Source organism: Aplidium turbinatum, chromosome 11 (assembly GCF_918807975.1).
Source record: "Aplidium turbinatum chromosome 11, kaAplTurb1.1, whole genome shotgun sequence".
Lineage (NCBI taxonomy): Eukaryota > Metazoa > Chordata > Ascidiacea > Aplousobranchia > Polyclinidae > Aplidium > Aplidium turbinatum.
In genome coordinates, this window is record NC_137482.1 from 16,402,718 (window position 1) to 16,423,199 (window position 20,482).

Consider the following 20,482-nt stretch of genomic DNA (forward strand, 5'->3'; position numbering starts at 1 on the left):
TCAGTTCCTTTCTCTCAGACGCCTTTCCTTTAGTAACTATGCCTACCCAATTTGTTTCACCCTGGGTAGAGATGAAAGGTGTTTTTCACATCCACCTGAGCCGAGTTGGAACCCAGATTAACCTAGCCTTCACAGTAACAGACATGAACAGCTTACAACACCGAAACAGCGACCAAATCTCGCATCGTCGCGTATAGTGTTTCAAAGTAAGGTAGGAAAAAACCTACAAAAACAGTTTGCATCTGATGCTTTTGGCCACCGAAACGCGGAATAAATCGAAACAAACTGAGTTGTAAAACCCATGTATTCGACGTAAAAGAAATGTAGCCTATATAGATCAAATTGAAAAAAAAATAAGCTAAAACATGTGCAGAAAATAAAAACCACAAAAGATACTTCTCAAAAATCTTCATCCAAAAATTAATAAATATAGGCCTACTGTACTACTGTAGATGTAATGAAATGGGATTTATATATGGAATAAAATGATCGCTAGCACCGTTCCGAGTGTGGAAGAAAGTTTAGTCCCTCGACCCATAGACTGGCAAGAAAAAGCTTAAACGAAGAAGATAAAGATTTGGTAAAATTATAACTTTCAACAATTCTAGTCTTCTTTCAAACGTCATATAAATAAATCCCAATACGAGAATAAACTACGCTCGCTTGACCAGTCTCATACTTCACATTCAAGTATGGGTTCTCACAATTTAATTCCAGTAATTTAGAAAAAAAAAATTGAACTCAAAAGTGGAAATGAAGTAGGTTTATGGAAATAGAAGCATATGAAACATGTATGCTTTAGGCAGGGTTTCCCAAACTGTGGTCCGCGGACGATTGGTGGTCCGCGACGACTGCACAGGTGGTCCGTGGCGATATGACAAGAAATTAAAAAGTCACACATATACGTTGTGCAGTACTTACCCTGTCAAAGATAATTGCAGCAGTTCTTTACAACTTAAATGATTTCGAAAGCTTTTGCTATCCAGTATAGTAAATCTTACTTGTTGCAGCTTCGTTGCAGTTAAAAAGTTGTTTACGAAAAATTAGTGGTTCGTGGCCTAAAAAATTCACAAATAATGGTCCGTGGCCTAAAAAAGTTTGGGAAACTCTGCTTAAGGGCAGTGTATGCCTAATATAATAGACTTATAGTACGGCGTAAGGACATAACAGACGAAAGAATACACCTAGTATAGGAATAGTAAGTTGATCTGACAAACTGCACAAAGTACTGTTTCCGTTTAGAGAGGTAGATGTCACACTGCTATTGAGGTGGTAAAGCATTTGCTAGTCAAACAATCGTAAAATTTAAAAAAATAACCCTTTTACTCTTCACACTCAAAGTGTTGTCCTAAGGATTGGGAGATTGTATAGAAACCCAAGATAGGAAAATTTATCATGGTAACGTCGTTCTAACTTCTCCAAGCGTTAAAACAATTTAAAAAAGACGCTTTTGCTAGCTGGGGTTCTGACATCAGTGGTGGGATTAAACATTACACAACTACTACTTTAAAGTACCTGTACGTTATCGCTTTCACTCAATTCGAAATAGGCCTAAACACAGTATCACGCCATTTCATGGCTGTGTAAAACATTTTTATGCGACAATGACAAAACTGACAAATTGTTAATATTTTTCTTTGAAGTAATTGAAAGTGCAACAGGTCTATCTAGCTTTTCAGATGACGAAACTTTATTGTGATATGCGTCGTCCAGCCCTTTATCTGAAAGCTCACTTTCTTGTCCAGCTTGATTACGACTCGCGATGGACGGCACGCACTCGTCTTCAAGTTGTAAACTTGGCCCAAGAGATTCTTTTGGCTCGATCGGAATGGATTCGTTTTTCAAATGCGGCTGCTGATGCATTGAGTGAATTAGTTGACCTTGAGTTGGTATTTTGGGTTGTGAGACTGCAGCTGGTTCAGTTGATATGTTGGTATCCACACTGTCATGACGAGGTGAGGTGTAGACACTTGAAAGGCAGTTAAGGTTCAAAATGACCGAGTTAGGATCTAAAGACTTGGTTTTTAACGATCCAAAAGATGCACGCTCTACTATCTTACTTGAGGTTAGATCACTGATGTTTGTGGGTGATTCTGTTGAGTTTCTATGCTTCTTCCTATGTGTGAGAACACCGTTTTTGGAGTTTTTACTTTCTTTAGGAGGATGGAAAACGGAAAGATCACAAGAAGATGCGTTTTCACAATGCGTGAGACCATCAATCTTGTTTCCATCAAGCAAGGCCTCCCAGTTCCCTTGAATCCCGTCGCCACAACTTCGACATCGTTTCTCTAGAAAAAAAAAAACTTGCAATCAAACTTTTTGTTTTCTTGTAAAACAATCGGATAAATCATCATGCAGTTGTCAGCTATGCAGCTGCAACTCAACTTAAACTGATTAATTACGAAAAGCTGCAGCACAAACATTGCAAAACTTTCCTAGCAAAACAACAAAGCTTTGCGGATGCTCTTTGTTTGTGAACTGCTCCATTTAATCATAATTGAAATCGCAACGAAGCAGTTGTTTTCCGAATAATAACGTTATAAGAGTACTTCTATTTTTGAGTAGACAGTGACGAAGGCATAATTCAAACTATTCTCAGACTGCTTTTAAATTTATGAAATTGTGTTGCCTTAATGAGTCAATGTTGACTGATGAAGTGCTTTGGTATATTTTCCTTAAACTAGTGCCATAAATTGAAGGGTAAATTGCAAACTATCGTGTTAATGAATATTTGTAGTTAGAAATAAGACAACAAAAATTGATGTAAAAGTTTAGCTTATAAATTATTTTGTGTTTCTAGAAAATGTCGTTTGTGAACTTTTTGCTGTTTGTTTCGTAGATCTGAAAACAATGTGAAAAAGCACGACTAAATGTATAAGAAAATCAAGAACACTCTCAATACGAAAACTTACTACAATTTTTCGATCAAATTTTCCTATCAGGTTGATTCAAAAACGCTTGTAGGCTACTCACCACGCCGGATAGACGACGGCAAGTCACGTCCAGCAATTCGAGACTCCAGGTGACCGTTGCTTCTAGCTGAATGGCGCTTGCGTAAGTATCTAGCGTGCTTAAGTTCTGTGTAACGAGGGATTCGTCGAAGTGGTGAATGTTTGTTGCTTTCTGGAACATTAAAGCGATGTAGCAAAGGACTAGAAGAAGTTTCCTTTTCATCTTCTCCGGAGGAGCTGTTTCTGGAGGAACACGCTACGGATGTTGTAGATTTCCTATTGCTATTATTGTTACCATTTTGCTCATGAAGTTCTTTGTCTGAATCAGAATCACTTCCACACCCAGTCACTTTCTCGAACTCGTACTAAACAAAGAAATTTTTAAGACTTAATTTTGATACAATACAAACACACCCGAAAATGATTTAAAAAATTTTCTGCTTGTGTTGAAAAAATTATATTCGTGTTAAATAAGCAACTTTTATTGTAAAACAATTTTTGATTGTTAAAGTTTAAAATAATGAAAAAATTTAATTATTTCATACTAACAGTATGTGTTCTAAACATTACTATAGGATAATGCTATATGCAGGAGGTGCAGTATCCACAAACTCAATATCTAAACTAAACAACTATTATCACAATATTTGCATTGACAAAAGGACAAACCAAAATAGTGGTCAATAGAACAATGTTCTATTTCAGCAGTTGTGCTATCTAATTTATTTGGCACAGGCACAGTGGAAGGGTGAAAACGAGTACATTGTGTGTGATGAAACCAGAAAGGAAAAAAGACTGAATTGATAGATATGCTAGACATAAGGGACATCATAAACTAACCAGCAAGAACAATGGATAAAGATGGTATAAGCATGCGTAAAGGAAGGAGAAAAGGGCTGAAAAATTAATGTTTTTGAGATGTGGTGCTTCCGCATAATGTAACGTATTTTATTTGTTTGCAAGGAAAACAAATAAAGAAGTTTTACAACAAGTGAACCAAACCAGATCTCTGTTTAAAAACATTAAAATCAAACAATAAAAATTTCTCGGCCATGTAATAAAAAAGCAAAATCTGGAGCATTTCTCAATAACTGGTAAAATATGTTTCTCGGGAAAGCGACAACCTGGCAAACACATACAAACTCACCTGAAACAATTTAACGACAAGGCAGAAACAATCATTCTACAACATGTCAAAGATTACGTGGTGTAATTATTATTCATCCAAGGCTGTCGATGACTGGTTTAGACAAGGCAAGTAAAAATGAAGACAGGAGGAAGGAAGGAAATTAATTGTCATTGCAGATAAATGGTAAAAGGTAGCGGGGACATTTGAAAAGAATAGGTAAATGACGGAAGCAGGATGAAGCAGACAAGGTGGCACTGCAGGAGAAATATGTATGTACAAGATGAGATAAAAGGACAAAGACAATCGCGGCAAAGAAAAAATCTGCCACCCTGATCATTAGTGGGGACAAAATCAAATTTGGAAAATGATAACAAAGTTAGGTCTGATAAAGCTTGGCGTTACAAAGCCATTTTAATCGCAAAACTGACGTACACTTACCCTAGTGTTGCTATCCGGAGGTAAGCTCTCCCAGTCGGAAGCCGGCCTGAAATCAAGAGAGTTGGTGATTCTCGTTCGTCTAGCACGCAATCCTCGACGGACATTGAGCTGCGGGCTCTGCATGAAGAAGAGACAAAAAGTTGCTTCATTCCGGAAGTTGAAAAATGTTTGTTCTGACAAAATTACACTACAGCATCTGTAGTTACAAAACTCGTTCAATTTTGCAAGTAACAAGGCCGATTGTTTGCTGTTCAAGACAGACTCAGTTAATCACTTATGCAGGCCTGCTTTTATAGTTGACCTTTTGAACCGATGCTGCATATAAATTAATCCGTCCAACGCTACCACTAGGTAGATAACTGTGTTTCAACTTCAAACTTTGAAGTGCATTGTCCAAACAAACGTGAAAACAGTTGGAATTGCGTCCCTTGGTCTTGCCGCTTCTTCATACAGCAATCTGGATGTATCTGTCCATCGATTCAGCTTTCAGGGCAATTGCGTCAAGCAGTAGATAATAAAAATTGCCGATTTCGAAGACTATAGGCTAGTTGTCTTTATTGGTTAAAGTGAATTGTTTGACTCCATGGCTAAGTAGAGAAAGCGTCCGCCCGATGTTCAAAACAAGCTGGTTCGACGCCACCGAAGGGCACGATGGTGTCTTGGCAAAATATATATTTTGAGGCTCACGTTCGGCTTTTTTTCTTCCCGTTGGCTTAATTAAAATACCACTACGCAACAGAGTAGTAAGTCAGGTTCAGGCTTAAGTTTAAATAAGGTTTGAGCTATGGCCTAGTTGGGTCTTCCTCTTTGTTGGTCGGTATATGGGACAGCTTTCTTTTCTTAATTTAATTTGCTCAGAATAGACAATTGATGGCTTCAAATAAATTTTCATTTACGAACAGGTTTCGGCTTGCATTTTCGGGGTCAGACTTCTAAAGCGTCTGGCCAGCTTTACAACTTTCCCTAACATAACTCTAATGCATGAGTATCACAAAGTATTTATCATGTAGTGACGACTCACAATTTTGGGGCTAGCGCTGTGTCCTTCCATCCCGGTTATACAAGTTTGCTGCGTGAAATCGGAAGCAGAAGTATCATTGTCAGTTTTCGTGACATGCACAGTTGGCGGTGCATGAACATGAAGTCCACCTCGAAGACTAGAAATCAACATATCATGCCATTATATACTTGATTGCAAATACATTTGAACAAAATACTAGCATCGCACATTATTTCACAAGTAGGTTAACACCAAATAAAGCCACAAGTTTCACTTTCTGTAGCATAGATATTAACACTAACGAAAAAAAAACGCATTACTGTCATAGAAATAGCCAAATTTCTAAAAGTCTTCACCACAAAAGTTGATTTAGCGCAGTGGCTGCCGACCTGGAAGAAGGGGGTGGGGGTCTATAGAAGGTTTTAAGAAGTAGATAAATGCATTGACTTCAAGATAAAAACAAATAAAAAAAAACTTTCGAAATACACTAAAAGCTACTGGAACACAAGTGTTTGTTCAATTTATTTACCAACATTTAGCAGATACCTAAGCGAATTTAATATAAGCTGCAGCTTCCTGTCTATCTTTCCCAAATTGCCTTCCACCGCACATAGACGAGAGTTCATACTCGGGGAGTGAGCATGGGTACCGTTGGTATGACCCTCGTTTATGCTCCTCCCAAGTCTGTAGTATGAGTTGGTTGTTCCATTCGTCTCCGGCTTGATACCTAGAATCATGTCCACCCTACGACCAATGGCAGAACATAAAAAACATCATTTTTGAGCGAGTGATTTAATGAATGAAGTTTTAAATGTTTCACAAGTGTAAATTAAACGTTCTTTTTGAACCTAATGCTGTGGGTTCGCTGTGATAATAACGACTTATCACGAGCTTTCGGAACACAGTTCCCTAGTGATGAGCAACTGATTAGAAAAATGTATTCCGAAAGCTCGTGAAAAGCAGCTTTTTCCACAGCTAACCCGCAGCGTTAGGCTGAAAAACTTTCAATCTACACTTGTGAAATGATTAACAATCATGCTGCTAAAAGCGAAACTCAATCTATTGCAGGTTGTTAAACGTTTGACTTGGACTAAAAACACTCACATCGCGCGGTTTTATGTTTAATATGTTGAAATATTTTGAGTTATTTAATCATTTTAAGTACATACTTATTCTTGGGCAATAGTCTACGATCTTACCTGTTTTGTAGATTTTTTATTCGCGATAACATGTCCACGTGTCCTGATGAATACTGTTCGATGACGTCTTTGACGTCATAAGGACGTAACGCCTCTTTAAATTTTCGTTTTGCCACCATAAACTTCATCATTCTACGTCACAAACGAAACAGCATTGGTACCAACAACCGTGGTTACATTTTTTCATTGACGAAAATAAAACTATTTGTCTCATTATAAGTGTTGCGTGGTGGCGCTAGCAAGCTTGTCTTGATTTCAACATTTTGACTTCAACACAACATGATTTTAGAGGTAAAATGCTCCAAATTTTTGTTCACAAACTAATTTTGGTATGTACTATTGTACTCGTAAAAAAACAGCTTGCGTTGTACTTCCTTTTCACCGTGCATCACCCCTACGTAGCTTTACATTATCACGCAGATAGACGTCAGCACTTGGTTCACCAACCTTATGGTCCTGACCGCACTTTTATCTTGGTCCGTTAGCACAGTGTCGCCATTATCACTAACATGGGAGGATGTTGAAGAGCTGTCGTCAAAATCTGATGCAAAAAGACAAAAACTGATTGAAACAATTATTTTTTGAAATAAGTTCGATAGCTTATGAAGTTTTCCTTTTATAGCCTATTTTATAACGGAATGACTTGTCAGGTGATGTGAAAAATTGTTTTTATGGGGTAGATTCAAAGCACCAATGTCATCAAAACTTCATTGTTTCAATTCATAAAAAGAATAGTCTATTGCGCATAATGTGATCACAAAGGCTAAACTTTTGCAAACGCAATTGAAGCATCTATCGCAAAGTGGTTTGAAAGTCATGTTTTTTGTAACGCATAGGCTAGTCAAAAAATTTCACAGTACATAACAGCATAACAAACAAGCCACGTGAATCAACTCTAATACTAATAACATAAAGTTGCTGTTCAAGAAACCATGAAGTTATGAATTACCGTCAGTTTAAATTACAAGATACTTTAATAAAATCATCCGCGTAATGGACGAAACGAATGTTGGTACCATACGTTGCTATCTACAATTTTCTAGTTTAATTAGTTTATCACTGAATTGTTTGTTTTAGAATGCACAAATTGTCTCCTAACTGAGGCTTGTGCTCTAAAAAGGTCGCAACAAAGTCCGTGTCTACTTGCCTCAGGTCAAATATGCTAAATCGTTTACCGTGTGTGATGCCATCAGCGAATGGTCTCTGAAGCCAAAAACTTCATTAAACATCTATGATTACAGCAAAAAAGACACTGTTAACATTGTACACACCAAAATTGTCCAGAGTTTTCTTTTCCAAGGAATTCTTGTCTCTTCGAGGAATGCGAAGTGAACTTTGACGTCCAATTCGATCAGTAAGCCTCTCGGCTAAACTGAAAGACTTTGTGAGCTGAAACGAAAAAAAAAACGTATGACTAGAATGCACTGAAAGTCTGCAACAAGGGAAGGCTACGTTGTATAATACCATTGTATATCATAGTTTGGGTTTGCTAATTTACAGCAAACTCTGATTACCTACAAAGACACTAAAGAAAAATAATAATTAAGATAAATAATACAACGGGTTTATGTCACAGTGTTAATGAGTGTTAATTACAAAAATCATGAAAAGCTTTCATTTCAAATTGAGTTGTTCATTATGCAATGTATTGCGAACTTCAGTTGCATCTGTAAAACTATGCTAAGCAGTGATAAGCATGGTAACGATGTATTCATAATTAAGTAACTTCGCTAGTATTACGTTGCCTTCGTACAAAAAAAATGTAAATCAATCAAGACCTCATTCTTTGTATTGTATCCGGGTGAGGTGGGAGAACTCAAGCCATTAACGCCGGGAGAAGAAACAACGCTGGCCTTAGCGAATCTTCCGCGAAATGTTGACTTTCTGCTCATCTTGGGACTCGACGGGTTATTTGATTCTTTGTTGTTTTTCTTATTCATTCTGAAATTCGACAAAATGTTCAATGGACAAGTTTGAATTGCAAAATGAACAATAATTTCTACTTTGATTAATCTACGCAACCGTTTTTATGAAGTGACAAAAATCTAAAACATGGTTCTGCGATTGAAGCTCTTTGCCATTTTGTATGCAAGATCCTGATCAGCGTAATGTACGGCTAGCATTCTTTCAAACATATTATGATTTTACTTTGTTCTAAAGTAAAATCTAAAGCAATCATAGCCTACTTGTTTTTCAAAAAACACCGAATGCTGTAACTAACGTAAAGATTTATCCTTTAAATAAATACAAAGATTCAGAATGATTTAAAATGGCGTAAAACACAACACACGTAGACCTAATACTAAAAACTTAGCCAAACCTCGCCCTTAGATAAGGAAGCCAAGTTGCAGTCGAGCTTGAGTTTGGGTCAGCGGCATAGCATCTCCACATGCTTTGAATGAGGTAAGCAGCCGGCATGCGACGACGTGCAAAGTGTTTCTGCCTGTGCTGCTCCTGAACTTTAAGAGCAAACCCTGAACCAAGAATTCCCTGAAAAAAGTTTTTGTCACAGCAACTGAAATGTACAACCATATACAATCGCACTCTTCGAAAAATAAGTCAGAAAGCTGTACATGACAGTGAAGTGCAGTTTGAATAAAATGTAATTTAGTAAAAAATCCAAACTTTTGTATAATGTTGATATGGATTGGTAAAGCATTTTGTTGAAAAGAAAATAAGTTTAGGCTATCCGTGTAGCCAAAACATGTTAAAAATGATGAAACCAGTTAATGCTGTAATTTAAACACTTGGTTGTTTCCAGTGTGCTTACAAAATGTACCCAAAAACGTCAACACACAGGTCATATCTCCATTTTGAAGTAGCCGATTACAGTAACAAGAGTCAAAGTACAATATGACGCATTACTGCTTTAGTATAAATGTGCCTTTCTTTGTTTAAAATTCTGGGACCGAGGGTCCATCCTTTTACCATCCTATGTAAAACTTATTTCTGGAAAGTAAGGATAGAAAAAAGGTCTTTCAAAATTAGTCACAGAAATTATGGTAACAAATTTTGCCTACAATCCTGGATTGGTGCCATACTAAGGTGGGTGGTAAAAAAACTTACTTATCTTTGGTGTAAAAAAATAGTCTGACGACTGGGCATGCTTGTAGAAGAAAAAAGAGTCAAAAAAAAACTTATTCCAACAAAGTTATAGGCCTAGCTCAATTTAGAACTAAAATCACATTGGGAAGCCCATGATGCTTAGAAATAAATTCGGTTTTCTTTAAAGTGATTGAACGAACCAACAACACCATCTCAACACGAAAAAACAGAATTTGAGAGACTGCTATTTTGGCTAGCACAGGTCGTCAAAATATATTCCAGGTATTTTCTACAAGAAATAATCAGATTTCAACGATAGAAGAAACGCTTTTATTGCACAGTGAAACAGTGTTATTTTGCATTTGCATAAAATGCATGAGAGTGAAACAATTTGCCATACGAGCGATAACAAGCCTGATCTCCATCCTCTTTGTAAATTATTGATGTAGTTTATATACAAGTAAAAACAAAAAATTACATCGTACTTACAAAATGAAATACTTCAGAACAGGGTTCTTAAACAGGGGTGCGTTGGCCCTTTGGGCCTTTGGCCCTTTAGACGAGCCTTAAAAGGTCCGCAAAGGTCCAATAAAAATCTTATTGTATCATTTCGAAAGAGAAATGATTTTTTTCAATAAGAAAAAAAGACAAAATTGAAATAACTCCTGTTCTCAAAGATGGCTAAGCAATGTAAGCATTGGGGCATCTTGTGTGGGTTTCATCCACTGTAGCTTTTCATATGCGATCTCAGTTTAGCATATCAATTTATTACATTTTTCAACGAGTGAACTAAATGCCATAATCTGGCGAGTGTTGGAAAACAATGAGCTCTCAACAGCTATTTGCATCATTCTGTGTCGTTTAGCGATTTGTAGCGAGTGAATTGTTTCTACTCTCACCAAAGCTGCGTCCGGGTATCCGCAATAGTAGAAATACCAAATTTTGTCACAAACAGAATGTCAGTTTTATTTGAGATTAGTCCCGTAGAAAAGAGAAGATGGCAGAAGAAGTAAAGTCAGTGTTTTTTAAACTGAAGCAACTTGGCTTACAATAGGAGAGGAATTGTTAATTCTTGGTAGGAAATTTGTTCCGGGAGAGATTGGGAAGGAAAAACTAGATTATTTGTTCATTCGACACATAAAGGCGGCACAACCGGATTGGTGCAGATGGAAATGATTATAGCACGGAAGGACAAGCTACACTACTTGCATTAAATGACGTTATAAAAGAGTTTGTTTGGTTCATAATCCTCCATTATGAGTGTGGCCCTGTCAACAACGAAACCACAATTAGGACTACACGCTTATCCGTGATATTAAATTTTCAGATGAATTGTAAAAAGTTGAAAAGCAAACACCTTTTATTATTATTAAAAAAGGGGTCCGAGCAATCTAAAGTTACCATAGGGGCCTCTTCAATGTTGGAAATAAGTTTAAGAACCCTCGCCTTAGAATGAGGTGATGTACAAACGAATAAACGTTTACATGAAAGGAACAACGCAATCACTTAAATATGGATAGATGATTGCCAGCAAAGTAATTGGGTCGAATAATCTTATTATTTAGGTAGTCTCCACCAAAATTAGTTCTCTACCGAAATTGTATTCCTAAAATAGATAGATTTAAATATCAAATTACGACACACTACGTCTAAAATGAATAAACTTAATGAGAATACTATGATCTAAAACGTTGAATGACGTATGCACTTATGCATTACTTGCACATCAAAAATTCTTTACTTTATAGCCAACGCTAAAGTTGGTTTACAAACACATTAAAGTTGAAATAACATCAATTTTTTTCTATTGTTTGTGAGCTGACAATAAATTATTAAACTTTTTAAAGTTGTTAATATAAAGTTTGCTTCTTGATGGTAGAAAGCGAAATTGTCCGGGTTAATACGACTAAACAAGTGACATTTCATCTACCTCAATGCATTCTTCTGAAAATCTATTGAATAATGCATTCGTCCAACCACTTAGACCCTTATCGCTTGGTTGTTACAAAGCAACAAGGTTAGGTTCATCCCGAAAGCCAACTTCACAATCTACCAGTTCACAAAATTATTGCATATTTTGTAGTCTATAGATTTTATTTTGTGGGGTAGCAGCTAAGTGTTTATTGAGTCATTCTTATCAGTGTCATCTTAAACAGAAAACTATTTGTAACAATTATTATCTTTACCGCTGGTAAAGCAAAAAAGGATATTCCCAGAATGGTGAAAGCGGCAGCCACGATTCGACCAACCCAAGTCTGAGGCACTTTATCTCCATATCCTATAGTGGTCAATGTAATCTGCAAGTCGAAACAATAAAAAAGCTTGATCACTTTGTGTGATTTGCTTTTCGTGAAGTCTGCAAAACGTGTCCACATTGCATTAAGTGAGATGTTTTATTTCTGCACTTTTTGTTCATTGCTATAAGGTCAGTCTAATTGAGATCGTGGGGCCGGATCTGCTCTCATAACAGTGTGGAGCTAGAATCAGGTGATTTATAAAATAACCTCCACATTCCACAACCTTAAAATTCACAAAGTTTTTAGAAAAAAAATACAATTGAAAATGTTATAAAGTTGTAAGGAATATTCCGACAACCAACTGTTTCACAAAGGGTTTCAAAAGAAAAGGTAGTTTTCTCACTCATTGTATCGAATTCAACAAAATATCAGGAGCTTCGAACTGCGCAATGGTAACAAGTTTTTTAACATTACAAGGTTAAAGAGCAGTCTAAAATCATAAAATTTACCAGATAGCTTGAAGTAAAAGTATTCTTCACTCACCAATCCCCACCATAATGAATCAGCAAACGTCTTGAAATCTTTATTATAGTCTTTTTCAGCTTGATATACAAGAAACGAACCAAATATAAGAGTAAGGAAGCCGATGTACCAGGCTGTGATAAGTTCCTGAAATTAAATAGCATTGACTTCATTCAGTGGGAGAATATTTTTGTTTATTATTGCACATTGACAAAAGATGAGAGGTTAATGACAACAGCATGTAGATGTAGGTTATTGAAAATACTTTAAAATTATGCCAATGTTCAGGATTATTACTGTAACTAAAACGTAGAACAAGCGGGCGACGTAGCTGTATGTTGCCAGCTGTGTTTTAGATTGGACCAAAATTATTTAGTTTTTACTTGTACGGTCGGCTATATAGATCTTAGCGGGTGACGACGAGAACAACATACTTTGAAGAAAACTTTCCATAAAAACAATTTGGTACATGGAGTGATGACCAGAAAATCTGTTCAAACAGGAATTATTAGCCTACCGACTCCACGTGTGTCAGTAGATAAAAGCACTGCTGGGAAGTGGATCCGATAGTTTGAGTGGAGATCAGGGATAACTATCTATTTGCAGCATTTAAATTTAGTGCAGAAGATCGATCAATTTATTCTATTTTTCAATGTAGTTCCGCATAGGCCTACGGGACATTGTGCAAAAGCACAGAACATGATACACGACTTGCGTCAGACTCTATAATTATGAAAGAGTGGAGGATACACTGTACTGTAGACATGCCGAATAAAAAAGCTCTTTAATCAGTGTTGGATGTATTTTTGTCAATAGTCCATGCTTTCCTTACTATGCAATCTAAGAAGCCCATTGGTCCTGACAAACGTATCTAATTGCTTCAAAAAACTGTAGAAAAGGTAGATAGTCACCTACTCGTCAGTTTTATGTTTAGACAGAATTGTTATTAGAAACCATCAGAACAAGTTTTCTAATTTCAGCAATCAACATTTTCTTGATGTCCAGAAGCATGGTAAAGAAACACTTTGTTTCTCAGCAGTCGAGTGTAGCAGGAACTTAGCGATAGACACGTGTTTTGCCCATGAGACTGGGCTCATCAGTACCGCACCACTAGTTCCTGCCACATAGTTCTCAACCGCTTCTTTTGTCAGTCAATTGAATTCCTGTTCTATAGTAAGTAGTCAGGTAGTGCTGACGCCAGGAAGATCGTTCCTTCTCAACAAAGAAACACTTTGATGAAAACGAGGAAAATCGTTTCTAAAACTTAAAGAATGTTGACTTGAATGACGTATTCGTTGCTTTGTGGTTATTGTGGAATTTTATGCAGCAATTAACCTATCACTTGCTGCACATCTTTATTTCATGAACGATACTACGGAGAGACTATTTCTGTAAATGTAAGAGATACAGCATTTACTACCATCGTAACATCAATTTGCTTTTACTGTTTATAGACGCAAAAAATTTTATGGGTATCATGACATTTATAAAGTCTACATGAGGAACTGAAGAAAGAGACTTTTATTACCGGTTCAATAATTTTACCCACGCTTGACGTCGTATCCAGGCTTACACGGCACGTGTAGTCGTGTAGGCTACTCCACGTAAAAGTTGCGTAAAAACTCAGTAGACAATGTTTCATAAAACATAACCCGGTACGTAGACAGTGTCAGATGGCCACGCCAATGAGGCGTTAATCTCGTCGCTGCACGTGTAGAGTTTCATTGCAGGTGTTTAAAAGTTAATCTGGGTAGACACCCACGCTTGTTAAGAGTAAAGCTTTACAACTACTGATAGGGGTACGTTGATGCAACTCACAGCAAGAAGCTGACAGTTGTAAGAAATTGGACGGCTGTTGCCTATACAACATATACACAACTTCATTCACGAGGTCTCACTGAATGAAGGCATATCATTCAAATAAGCTCTTCAGTTGTACATGACCGAAGTGCGAATCATTGTTGCTTAATTTAATCATTTTTTCATGAAGAAAGCAGTGCTTGTGTAGTGGGAGTAGGCCATTAGAAACGGATATAATTTTCACAAATATGTAATTTTTTGGTTATTGACACAAAGTTTGCAATAGTGAGACCTTGCTGTGAGCTTTCACTACTGAAGACAAAAGTTTCCAAGTTCCACCTCTTCTGTCCATTCGCACCATTCGGAGGATCTGGAGGAACCTTAGACTCTTCATGGCGGTGGCTGCAAACACGTTCCCTCGAGAACCGGCGCATATCACAATAAACGACGTTATGACAACGATGATGTCTATAAAACAAGTTAACTTTCAGACAGTTTCAACCTGCAGGAAAGATGAGCTGCCGCATACGCTTTTGTCCAAAATTCGCTGCCTCAACAGCGAAAACGTGCCTATGTGTTGCTACTTTTGATAAGGCCTTTGGTGTAGGCTAAGTCGACTGGATGTCCAAAATGAGTTCACGGACTCAGAAAGAAGCACCATAACTACTCAACTATCAAGCTGATAGGCTACTTCAGATCACATCAAAACAACAGTTACTTCAATCTCCGCACGGAACTTGGCCAAGCTGACTAAGTAGTATAAACAATACACAGCACGCAACAAAGTTAAACTTCAATTTAAATTGTAAAACATGCTGCGATTAAAAGTCTCCCTCAAATTGTTCTTTCTCTTGATTACATAGACACAACTAATTTTTTAACAATTGTGGTTAATACAGTGATCCAATGCAATAGATTGAGTTTCGTTTTTAGTGATCTTAATTTTGCCTGCTATGTAAAGTAAAGTTTCGCTTGAATGCGGCGCGACAATAATGCTGCCGCTATATTAGTATAATCGAAAAAATGATTTTCCAGCTTTTAAATCAGATTGAAATTCATAATTCTGACCATTTACATGGCTTTGCCACTTAGGATTAACAAATCAGCTGCAATTTTTACTAAAACGACATTCTTCAAACATTTCAATTTCTGAAAATTTTAATTCAGTTAAATTGTGCTCTTTTTCAATACAAATAGCAGAAACAGCTCCAGCAGTAACAAACGGGAGGATATGGCCATTATAGGCCACGATGTTTTGAATAATAAAATATATTTCAAAAATCATGAACTAACAAAATGCATGATTTTAATGCTGCATTTGATCCGAAGAAAGTAGTGCCCAAGAAAAGAAATCACAGTGCAAAAACTTCTACGCTTCCTGCTAAATGCAAAAGGTTCAACCAGTTATCATATTAATTTATGTTACAAAATGTTTTTCTTTTTCCAGTTTTCCGAATGCAACATTAAGCTTTAAACTAGTAATCAAAACATTAATGCCGATAATTACCAATCACGCAGAAAGGTTTTCTGCAAAATCGTAAGATTCCCAAAAATCCTTGATATCTACTTCGGCATCCGGCGCTCCAAAACCTGAGCACTAGCTCAGTGGTAAAAGATACCAAAAGAACTATTTCCTGAAATAAAACAAGAAATGACTGTCACGGGATTTTTTATCTGTACTACCATGTTGCAGATGTGCTTTGAAGATTATGGTTTGTTACTCATTTTTAAGCAGAAAAAGATCTCTCAGGACTTTTAATGCAGAAAATGCGTGTAGCGTTGACATTCAAATGTCAACTATCCTCAGTTACTTCAAGCCAGAAACTACTTAGAATTCTGATGTTAAACTCCCAAAGGTGGAAGAGCTACAAGACTTTCCACAGATCAACCGAAATTGATTCGAAAATCATGTCGCTATTCAGGAAGATGGAAGTTTTCAAATCGTTGAATGGGTTCAATCGATCGTCTATTTTTCGTTACAACTTCAACAGGCCAAGACATGCATCGTCGCACGCTTAGTTAGGCTATAACTTGTTGCGTAAAAATATTAATTCTTGATATCACCATCGGGTCGAGATCGACAAACTGCTGAAAAGACGCTTGATAGAATAAGAAACAGCATCGTTAAGCCAATTTAGCTTATTTATTTTATTTTGATTGTAAACCACATTTATTAATATAAAAATGTGTGCCCATTACGGCCAAAACGTCCATTAATTGATTCACCACAAACAGAGTTACTGACGAAAAATCGATACCATTGTAGATTATGTTGCACATTAAAGAGTTCAATACCGAAGCATATCTTGATGAAGCAATATGCAAAAAAATTTATATTTACTCCCAAACCAAACAGGTTGAAACTGCGAACTACAAGGTGGTAATTTTTCTGGGTTGACATTAATTAACTCCCAACAAAGTAAAAGTACAAACTTTTGGATAAAAATTTACATATCGTAACACCTTTCATCCAATACCGTGAAAATTAAAGATGCGGTGGGATGGGTAACAATTTAAAATGATATGTGAATGCTTTTCTATTCTTGCTTGGGTTTTAACTTGTACGATGAAAACCCCTTTCTCCCACTGCATGACCCATGCGGCCTCCCGCAAAGATGATATGCTGCTGGCTTATTAAAACAGTGCATGATACAAGGTCATAGAACGATCATGACCAATATCGTTCGATCTTTAGTTATCGTTCGTAAATCAAAATTTGGCACATGTAATCATTCAGCAATTTTACCCATCAGCTTTACTCTTTGTCTCCCAATTTTAGAATAAATGTCTTAATTTCTTTGTTTGAAAAAGTCAAAGCGAGTCTACTAAATCTTCATTATCAGTGAAACAGTTTAATTAACAAGTAATTCACACCAACGTAGTTTATAATAAAATGCTTTTCATCTCCTCCCAGAAGGCAACACCCAAAGCTCCAGGGATGTTATTTTAAATTAGTTTTGCTCAAAATAGTGACCGCATTAAGCGACACCTTTAACTAATCCAGTAAAAGTTGCAACGTACGATGTGCAAGAAGAAGTAAACAACTCCCCCCCCCCCTTCCATTTTACGAAATTGGTCAATATAAGTGCGTCAAGTCCTAAGTTTGGCATATGGTACAACAGTGATGAATGCAATTTAACAGTAGGCTACCAAGTTGTTCAGTTGCAAAACACCATGTGAATTTTTATCTTTTTCAATAAAAAGCATGTAAGCCATTTTGTACTTTAACCTCCTGGAAGATTTATTGTGAATACAAGATTAACGAAACAATACCCAAAACAAAGTTATTGGTCGTTATGCAAATTTAAAAATACAGATATCTTACCACCCAAAACAGAATTTGACTAGACACAACACTGTGATCTGGTATAGTGACCAACACGGATAAAATCAAACATCCAAAGACCAAAAAAAACCTGAAAATAAGAACATTTTAGCATAAAAGGTCGGATCACTGTGCTTGCCTTTATTTAGCGCTCGGCTTATGCCTTGCAACTACTACAATGATTACTTCCAATCGTCGATTGGTAAAGTTTTATTTCTTTGACGTGAATCAAATGGCATTTTGAGATTTGCATGTATTTTTTTTTTCTAAAGTTTCAGACACACAGTACAACAGAGCAGAAGTTTGGGAGAACCACAAATAAAAGCTACTATTTTCCAAACTTTAGCACAGTATAAAAAAATAAATTTATTTTTGAAACAGTAATTGGCCAACAGCTTTTACGGTTGCCGCAAATGGACAACAATGTACCATTGACTTACAGCACAGCATGGGCTACCATACAGCCCAGCGTGTGATCATAACAGAGATATTTAAATACCAACATCATAAACTAAGTTCAGTGGTGAAAGTTACTGCATCAAATATGTGTTTTAAAACGAATTTAATTTTTTTTAATTGTTAAGTTTGTTTGCTATTCATAAAGCTTTTATCTTGTTTCAAATTTTGGTACTCTTGATGACATGTCCAAGTTTTCCATACGTCGTATACTTACACTCCATAATGATACATCACTTCTAGGCCTTTAGGCTGTTCCAGAAAGTTAAAAACCCTCATTCGGCATCTCCTGCGTACGAACGTCACAGGCATCATTAACAATTGATAAATAACAACGTACCGTACTGGCTACCACATTTTCAATAACATAGAAATAGCAGCATGTTTTAATTGCGGTCGTTAAAATAACTATAGGCTACTTACAGACTTTTTGGGGACTCCATTTTTCAATAACCCATCTTATTTATGCTGCCACCATATTGATAGCGTGACTTTGCTGGTACAGTGCTACTTTACGAAAAAAGGACACAATTGGTGTCATTTTTAAATTTGTCAGTAAGATCCAACCTGAACTGAAATAGAACCTAGGCCTACTAAAGGAAGTGATGAGAACACTACCCACTTTTCCAATAAAAGAAACAAGTTGAGAACTGACATTCAAGGTAGTTTAAGCAGGCTACCTGTAAGTGATTTAAACGCAAGAATTCAAACCTGAAAATATATTCCAAAACTTTGAAAACCTACCTCAATATCAATATAACCTGCTGGCCCACGCATTCAAATATCAAACACATTTGCACTAGGCGAAAAAAGTTAATTTATTATAGGCTATATACCAATTTATTCTGAAAGTAGAACTGCGGCTCTACCTGTATTTTAAAGTTCTTGATATCTTTGGTTCAGGAAGATGAGGTTTGTCTAAAAGCGAGTTCTGTCGTTCACTAGAGGAAGAGCCCGAATGATGACGACGCCGAAAGGAAAGTTTGTGTAGTTGCAAAGAAGACTTCCGAGATGATGTTTGAAGTTCAAGACACGTTTGCGCGCAGGCATTTGAGGGACTTGGAGGCAACAAAGACTCTGTTGCTAATTCATCTCCTTCGCTTACTCGGATCAACGGAGTCTCAGCCACTGGAGACAAGTTACATGCAGATTGGGTCTGTAGAGTATGACGTCTTCTATAAAAGGGGTTCACATTCATTGCTTTCGTCTTCTCCACTGCCTCTACTGGAGAATCTGGGTGTTCATACGCGCAATTGCTTGCTTCAGCAGTGCCGAAGTTCTTTTTGTTATTGTTCAAACCGTTGATGTCAAGCAGTTTTGCTGTATTTACAGAAAGAAATGTCTCATCAACTTGATTCAAACTGTAACTTCGCTGCTTTGAGCCAACATTGAAATTGTGCTTCAATGACAAAGGCTTCCTCGGTGAAATTGATGTTTTCTGCATCGACAACGATACAGAAGGAATAAGTGGAGTGGAACATGATTCTTCAAAGTCTCCATTTGTTGGCGAAGGCAAAGCAGTCACTGAACTTGTCTTTTTCGAAGTGTGATGCTTTCCAACTCCTTTGAAAGCTAATTCAGACGGCGAACTAGCATCAAGGTTTTCAACACACTCCATTCTAGTAGTTTAGTGACTTTCCTTACTACCTTCTCACAACGTAATGGTATGAGTGTAAAACACTAAATCTTTGCACATTGTGACATACACTGCCCTGTTAAAACTGAAACGTAAACATTCTTTTTATAGAACAATTTTACGCAAATGATAAGATTTGCAACTAGAAAGGAATAATTTAATGAAGAACGTAGCTGCTAAAGCACGGGCTTTGCGTATCGCTTTGATCTATTTCGAGTCCAGGCAACTGACGCATTAAAAACCGCCTGTCAAAATCGATTTAAGAGGCCCAGGCGCTTGCCAGTTGAAAGAGAAATTTTGTGTTTTAAATATCCTCGACGGAAGCATATGCGATGTTTTTGCAAAAGTATATTAACGTGTCCTGATGGTCATGTCAGCATTTTTTTTAAGCTCATATAGGCTACTTTTGCTTCAGTGCTGACACACCTCAGTTTTCAGGTGCTCAAGGATCGTTGATGTTTATACCGCAAAAAAGGTTACTTTTGTAGCCACAGATTAACGATAAATACAGGAGTACAGGAATAATAAATACAAATATTTAACATAGCCTACAGTTTTCAAGGGATTATGCTGTTTTTCACTATTTACATGTGCAGCGTAAAGAGATAGGCGTCATTTGAAAACACACGTTTTCACTTTCGCTATGTCGACATGGCATTCACAAAATTTAGCGGCGCTTGTTTTCAGCTACTCCCCCAAGCCAATGATACAGAGACAAAATAACTGTTTCAACTGGTTGACAAT

At 36.8% G+C, this 20,482-nt stretch overlaps 1 protein-coding gene across 3 annotated transcripts in view; it reads right to left on the bottom strand.

The window, feature by feature from the left end:
- Positions 1-286: 286 nt before the first annotated feature.
- The window catches only part of LOC145779852 (potassium voltage-gated channel subfamily KQT member 1-like), a 38,147-nt gene continuing 17,951 nt past the window's right edge, over positions 287-20,482 (bottom strand). For 2 of the 3 annotated variants that reach the window (XM_082591512.1, XM_082591513.1), the window contains exons 3-17: positions 17,647-17,737; positions 15,829-15,955; positions 14,614-14,789; positions 12,543-12,668; positions 11,949-12,059; positions 9,038-9,207; positions 8,496-8,658; positions 7,989-8,106; positions 7,165-7,258; positions 6,718-6,849; positions 6,065-6,262; positions 5,540-5,675; positions 4,519-4,635; positions 2,974-3,316; positions 287-2,288 (exon numbers count right to left, since the gene is read on the bottom strand). In XM_082591512.1, coding sequence (XP_082447638.1) covers positions 1,564-2,288; positions 2,974-3,316; positions 4,519-4,635; positions 5,540-5,675; positions 6,065-6,262; positions 6,718-6,849; positions 7,165-7,258; positions 7,989-8,106; positions 8,496-8,658; positions 9,038-9,207; positions 11,949-12,059; positions 12,543-12,668; positions 14,614-14,789; positions 15,829-15,955; positions 17,647-17,737 — 2,827 coding nt within the window. In that variant the 3' untranslated portion in view covers positions 287-1,563. Of the gene's footprint in view, positions 2,289-2,973; positions 3,317-4,518; positions 4,636-5,539; positions 5,676-6,064; positions 6,263-6,717; positions 6,850-7,164; positions 7,259-7,988; positions 8,107-8,495; positions 8,659-9,037; positions 9,208-11,948; positions 12,060-12,542; positions 12,669-14,613; positions 14,790-15,828; positions 15,956-17,646; positions 17,738-18,319; positions 18,392-18,971; positions 19,800-20,482 lie in introns of those variants that run through there. The other variant, XM_082591511.1, reaches the window with a different exon arrangement.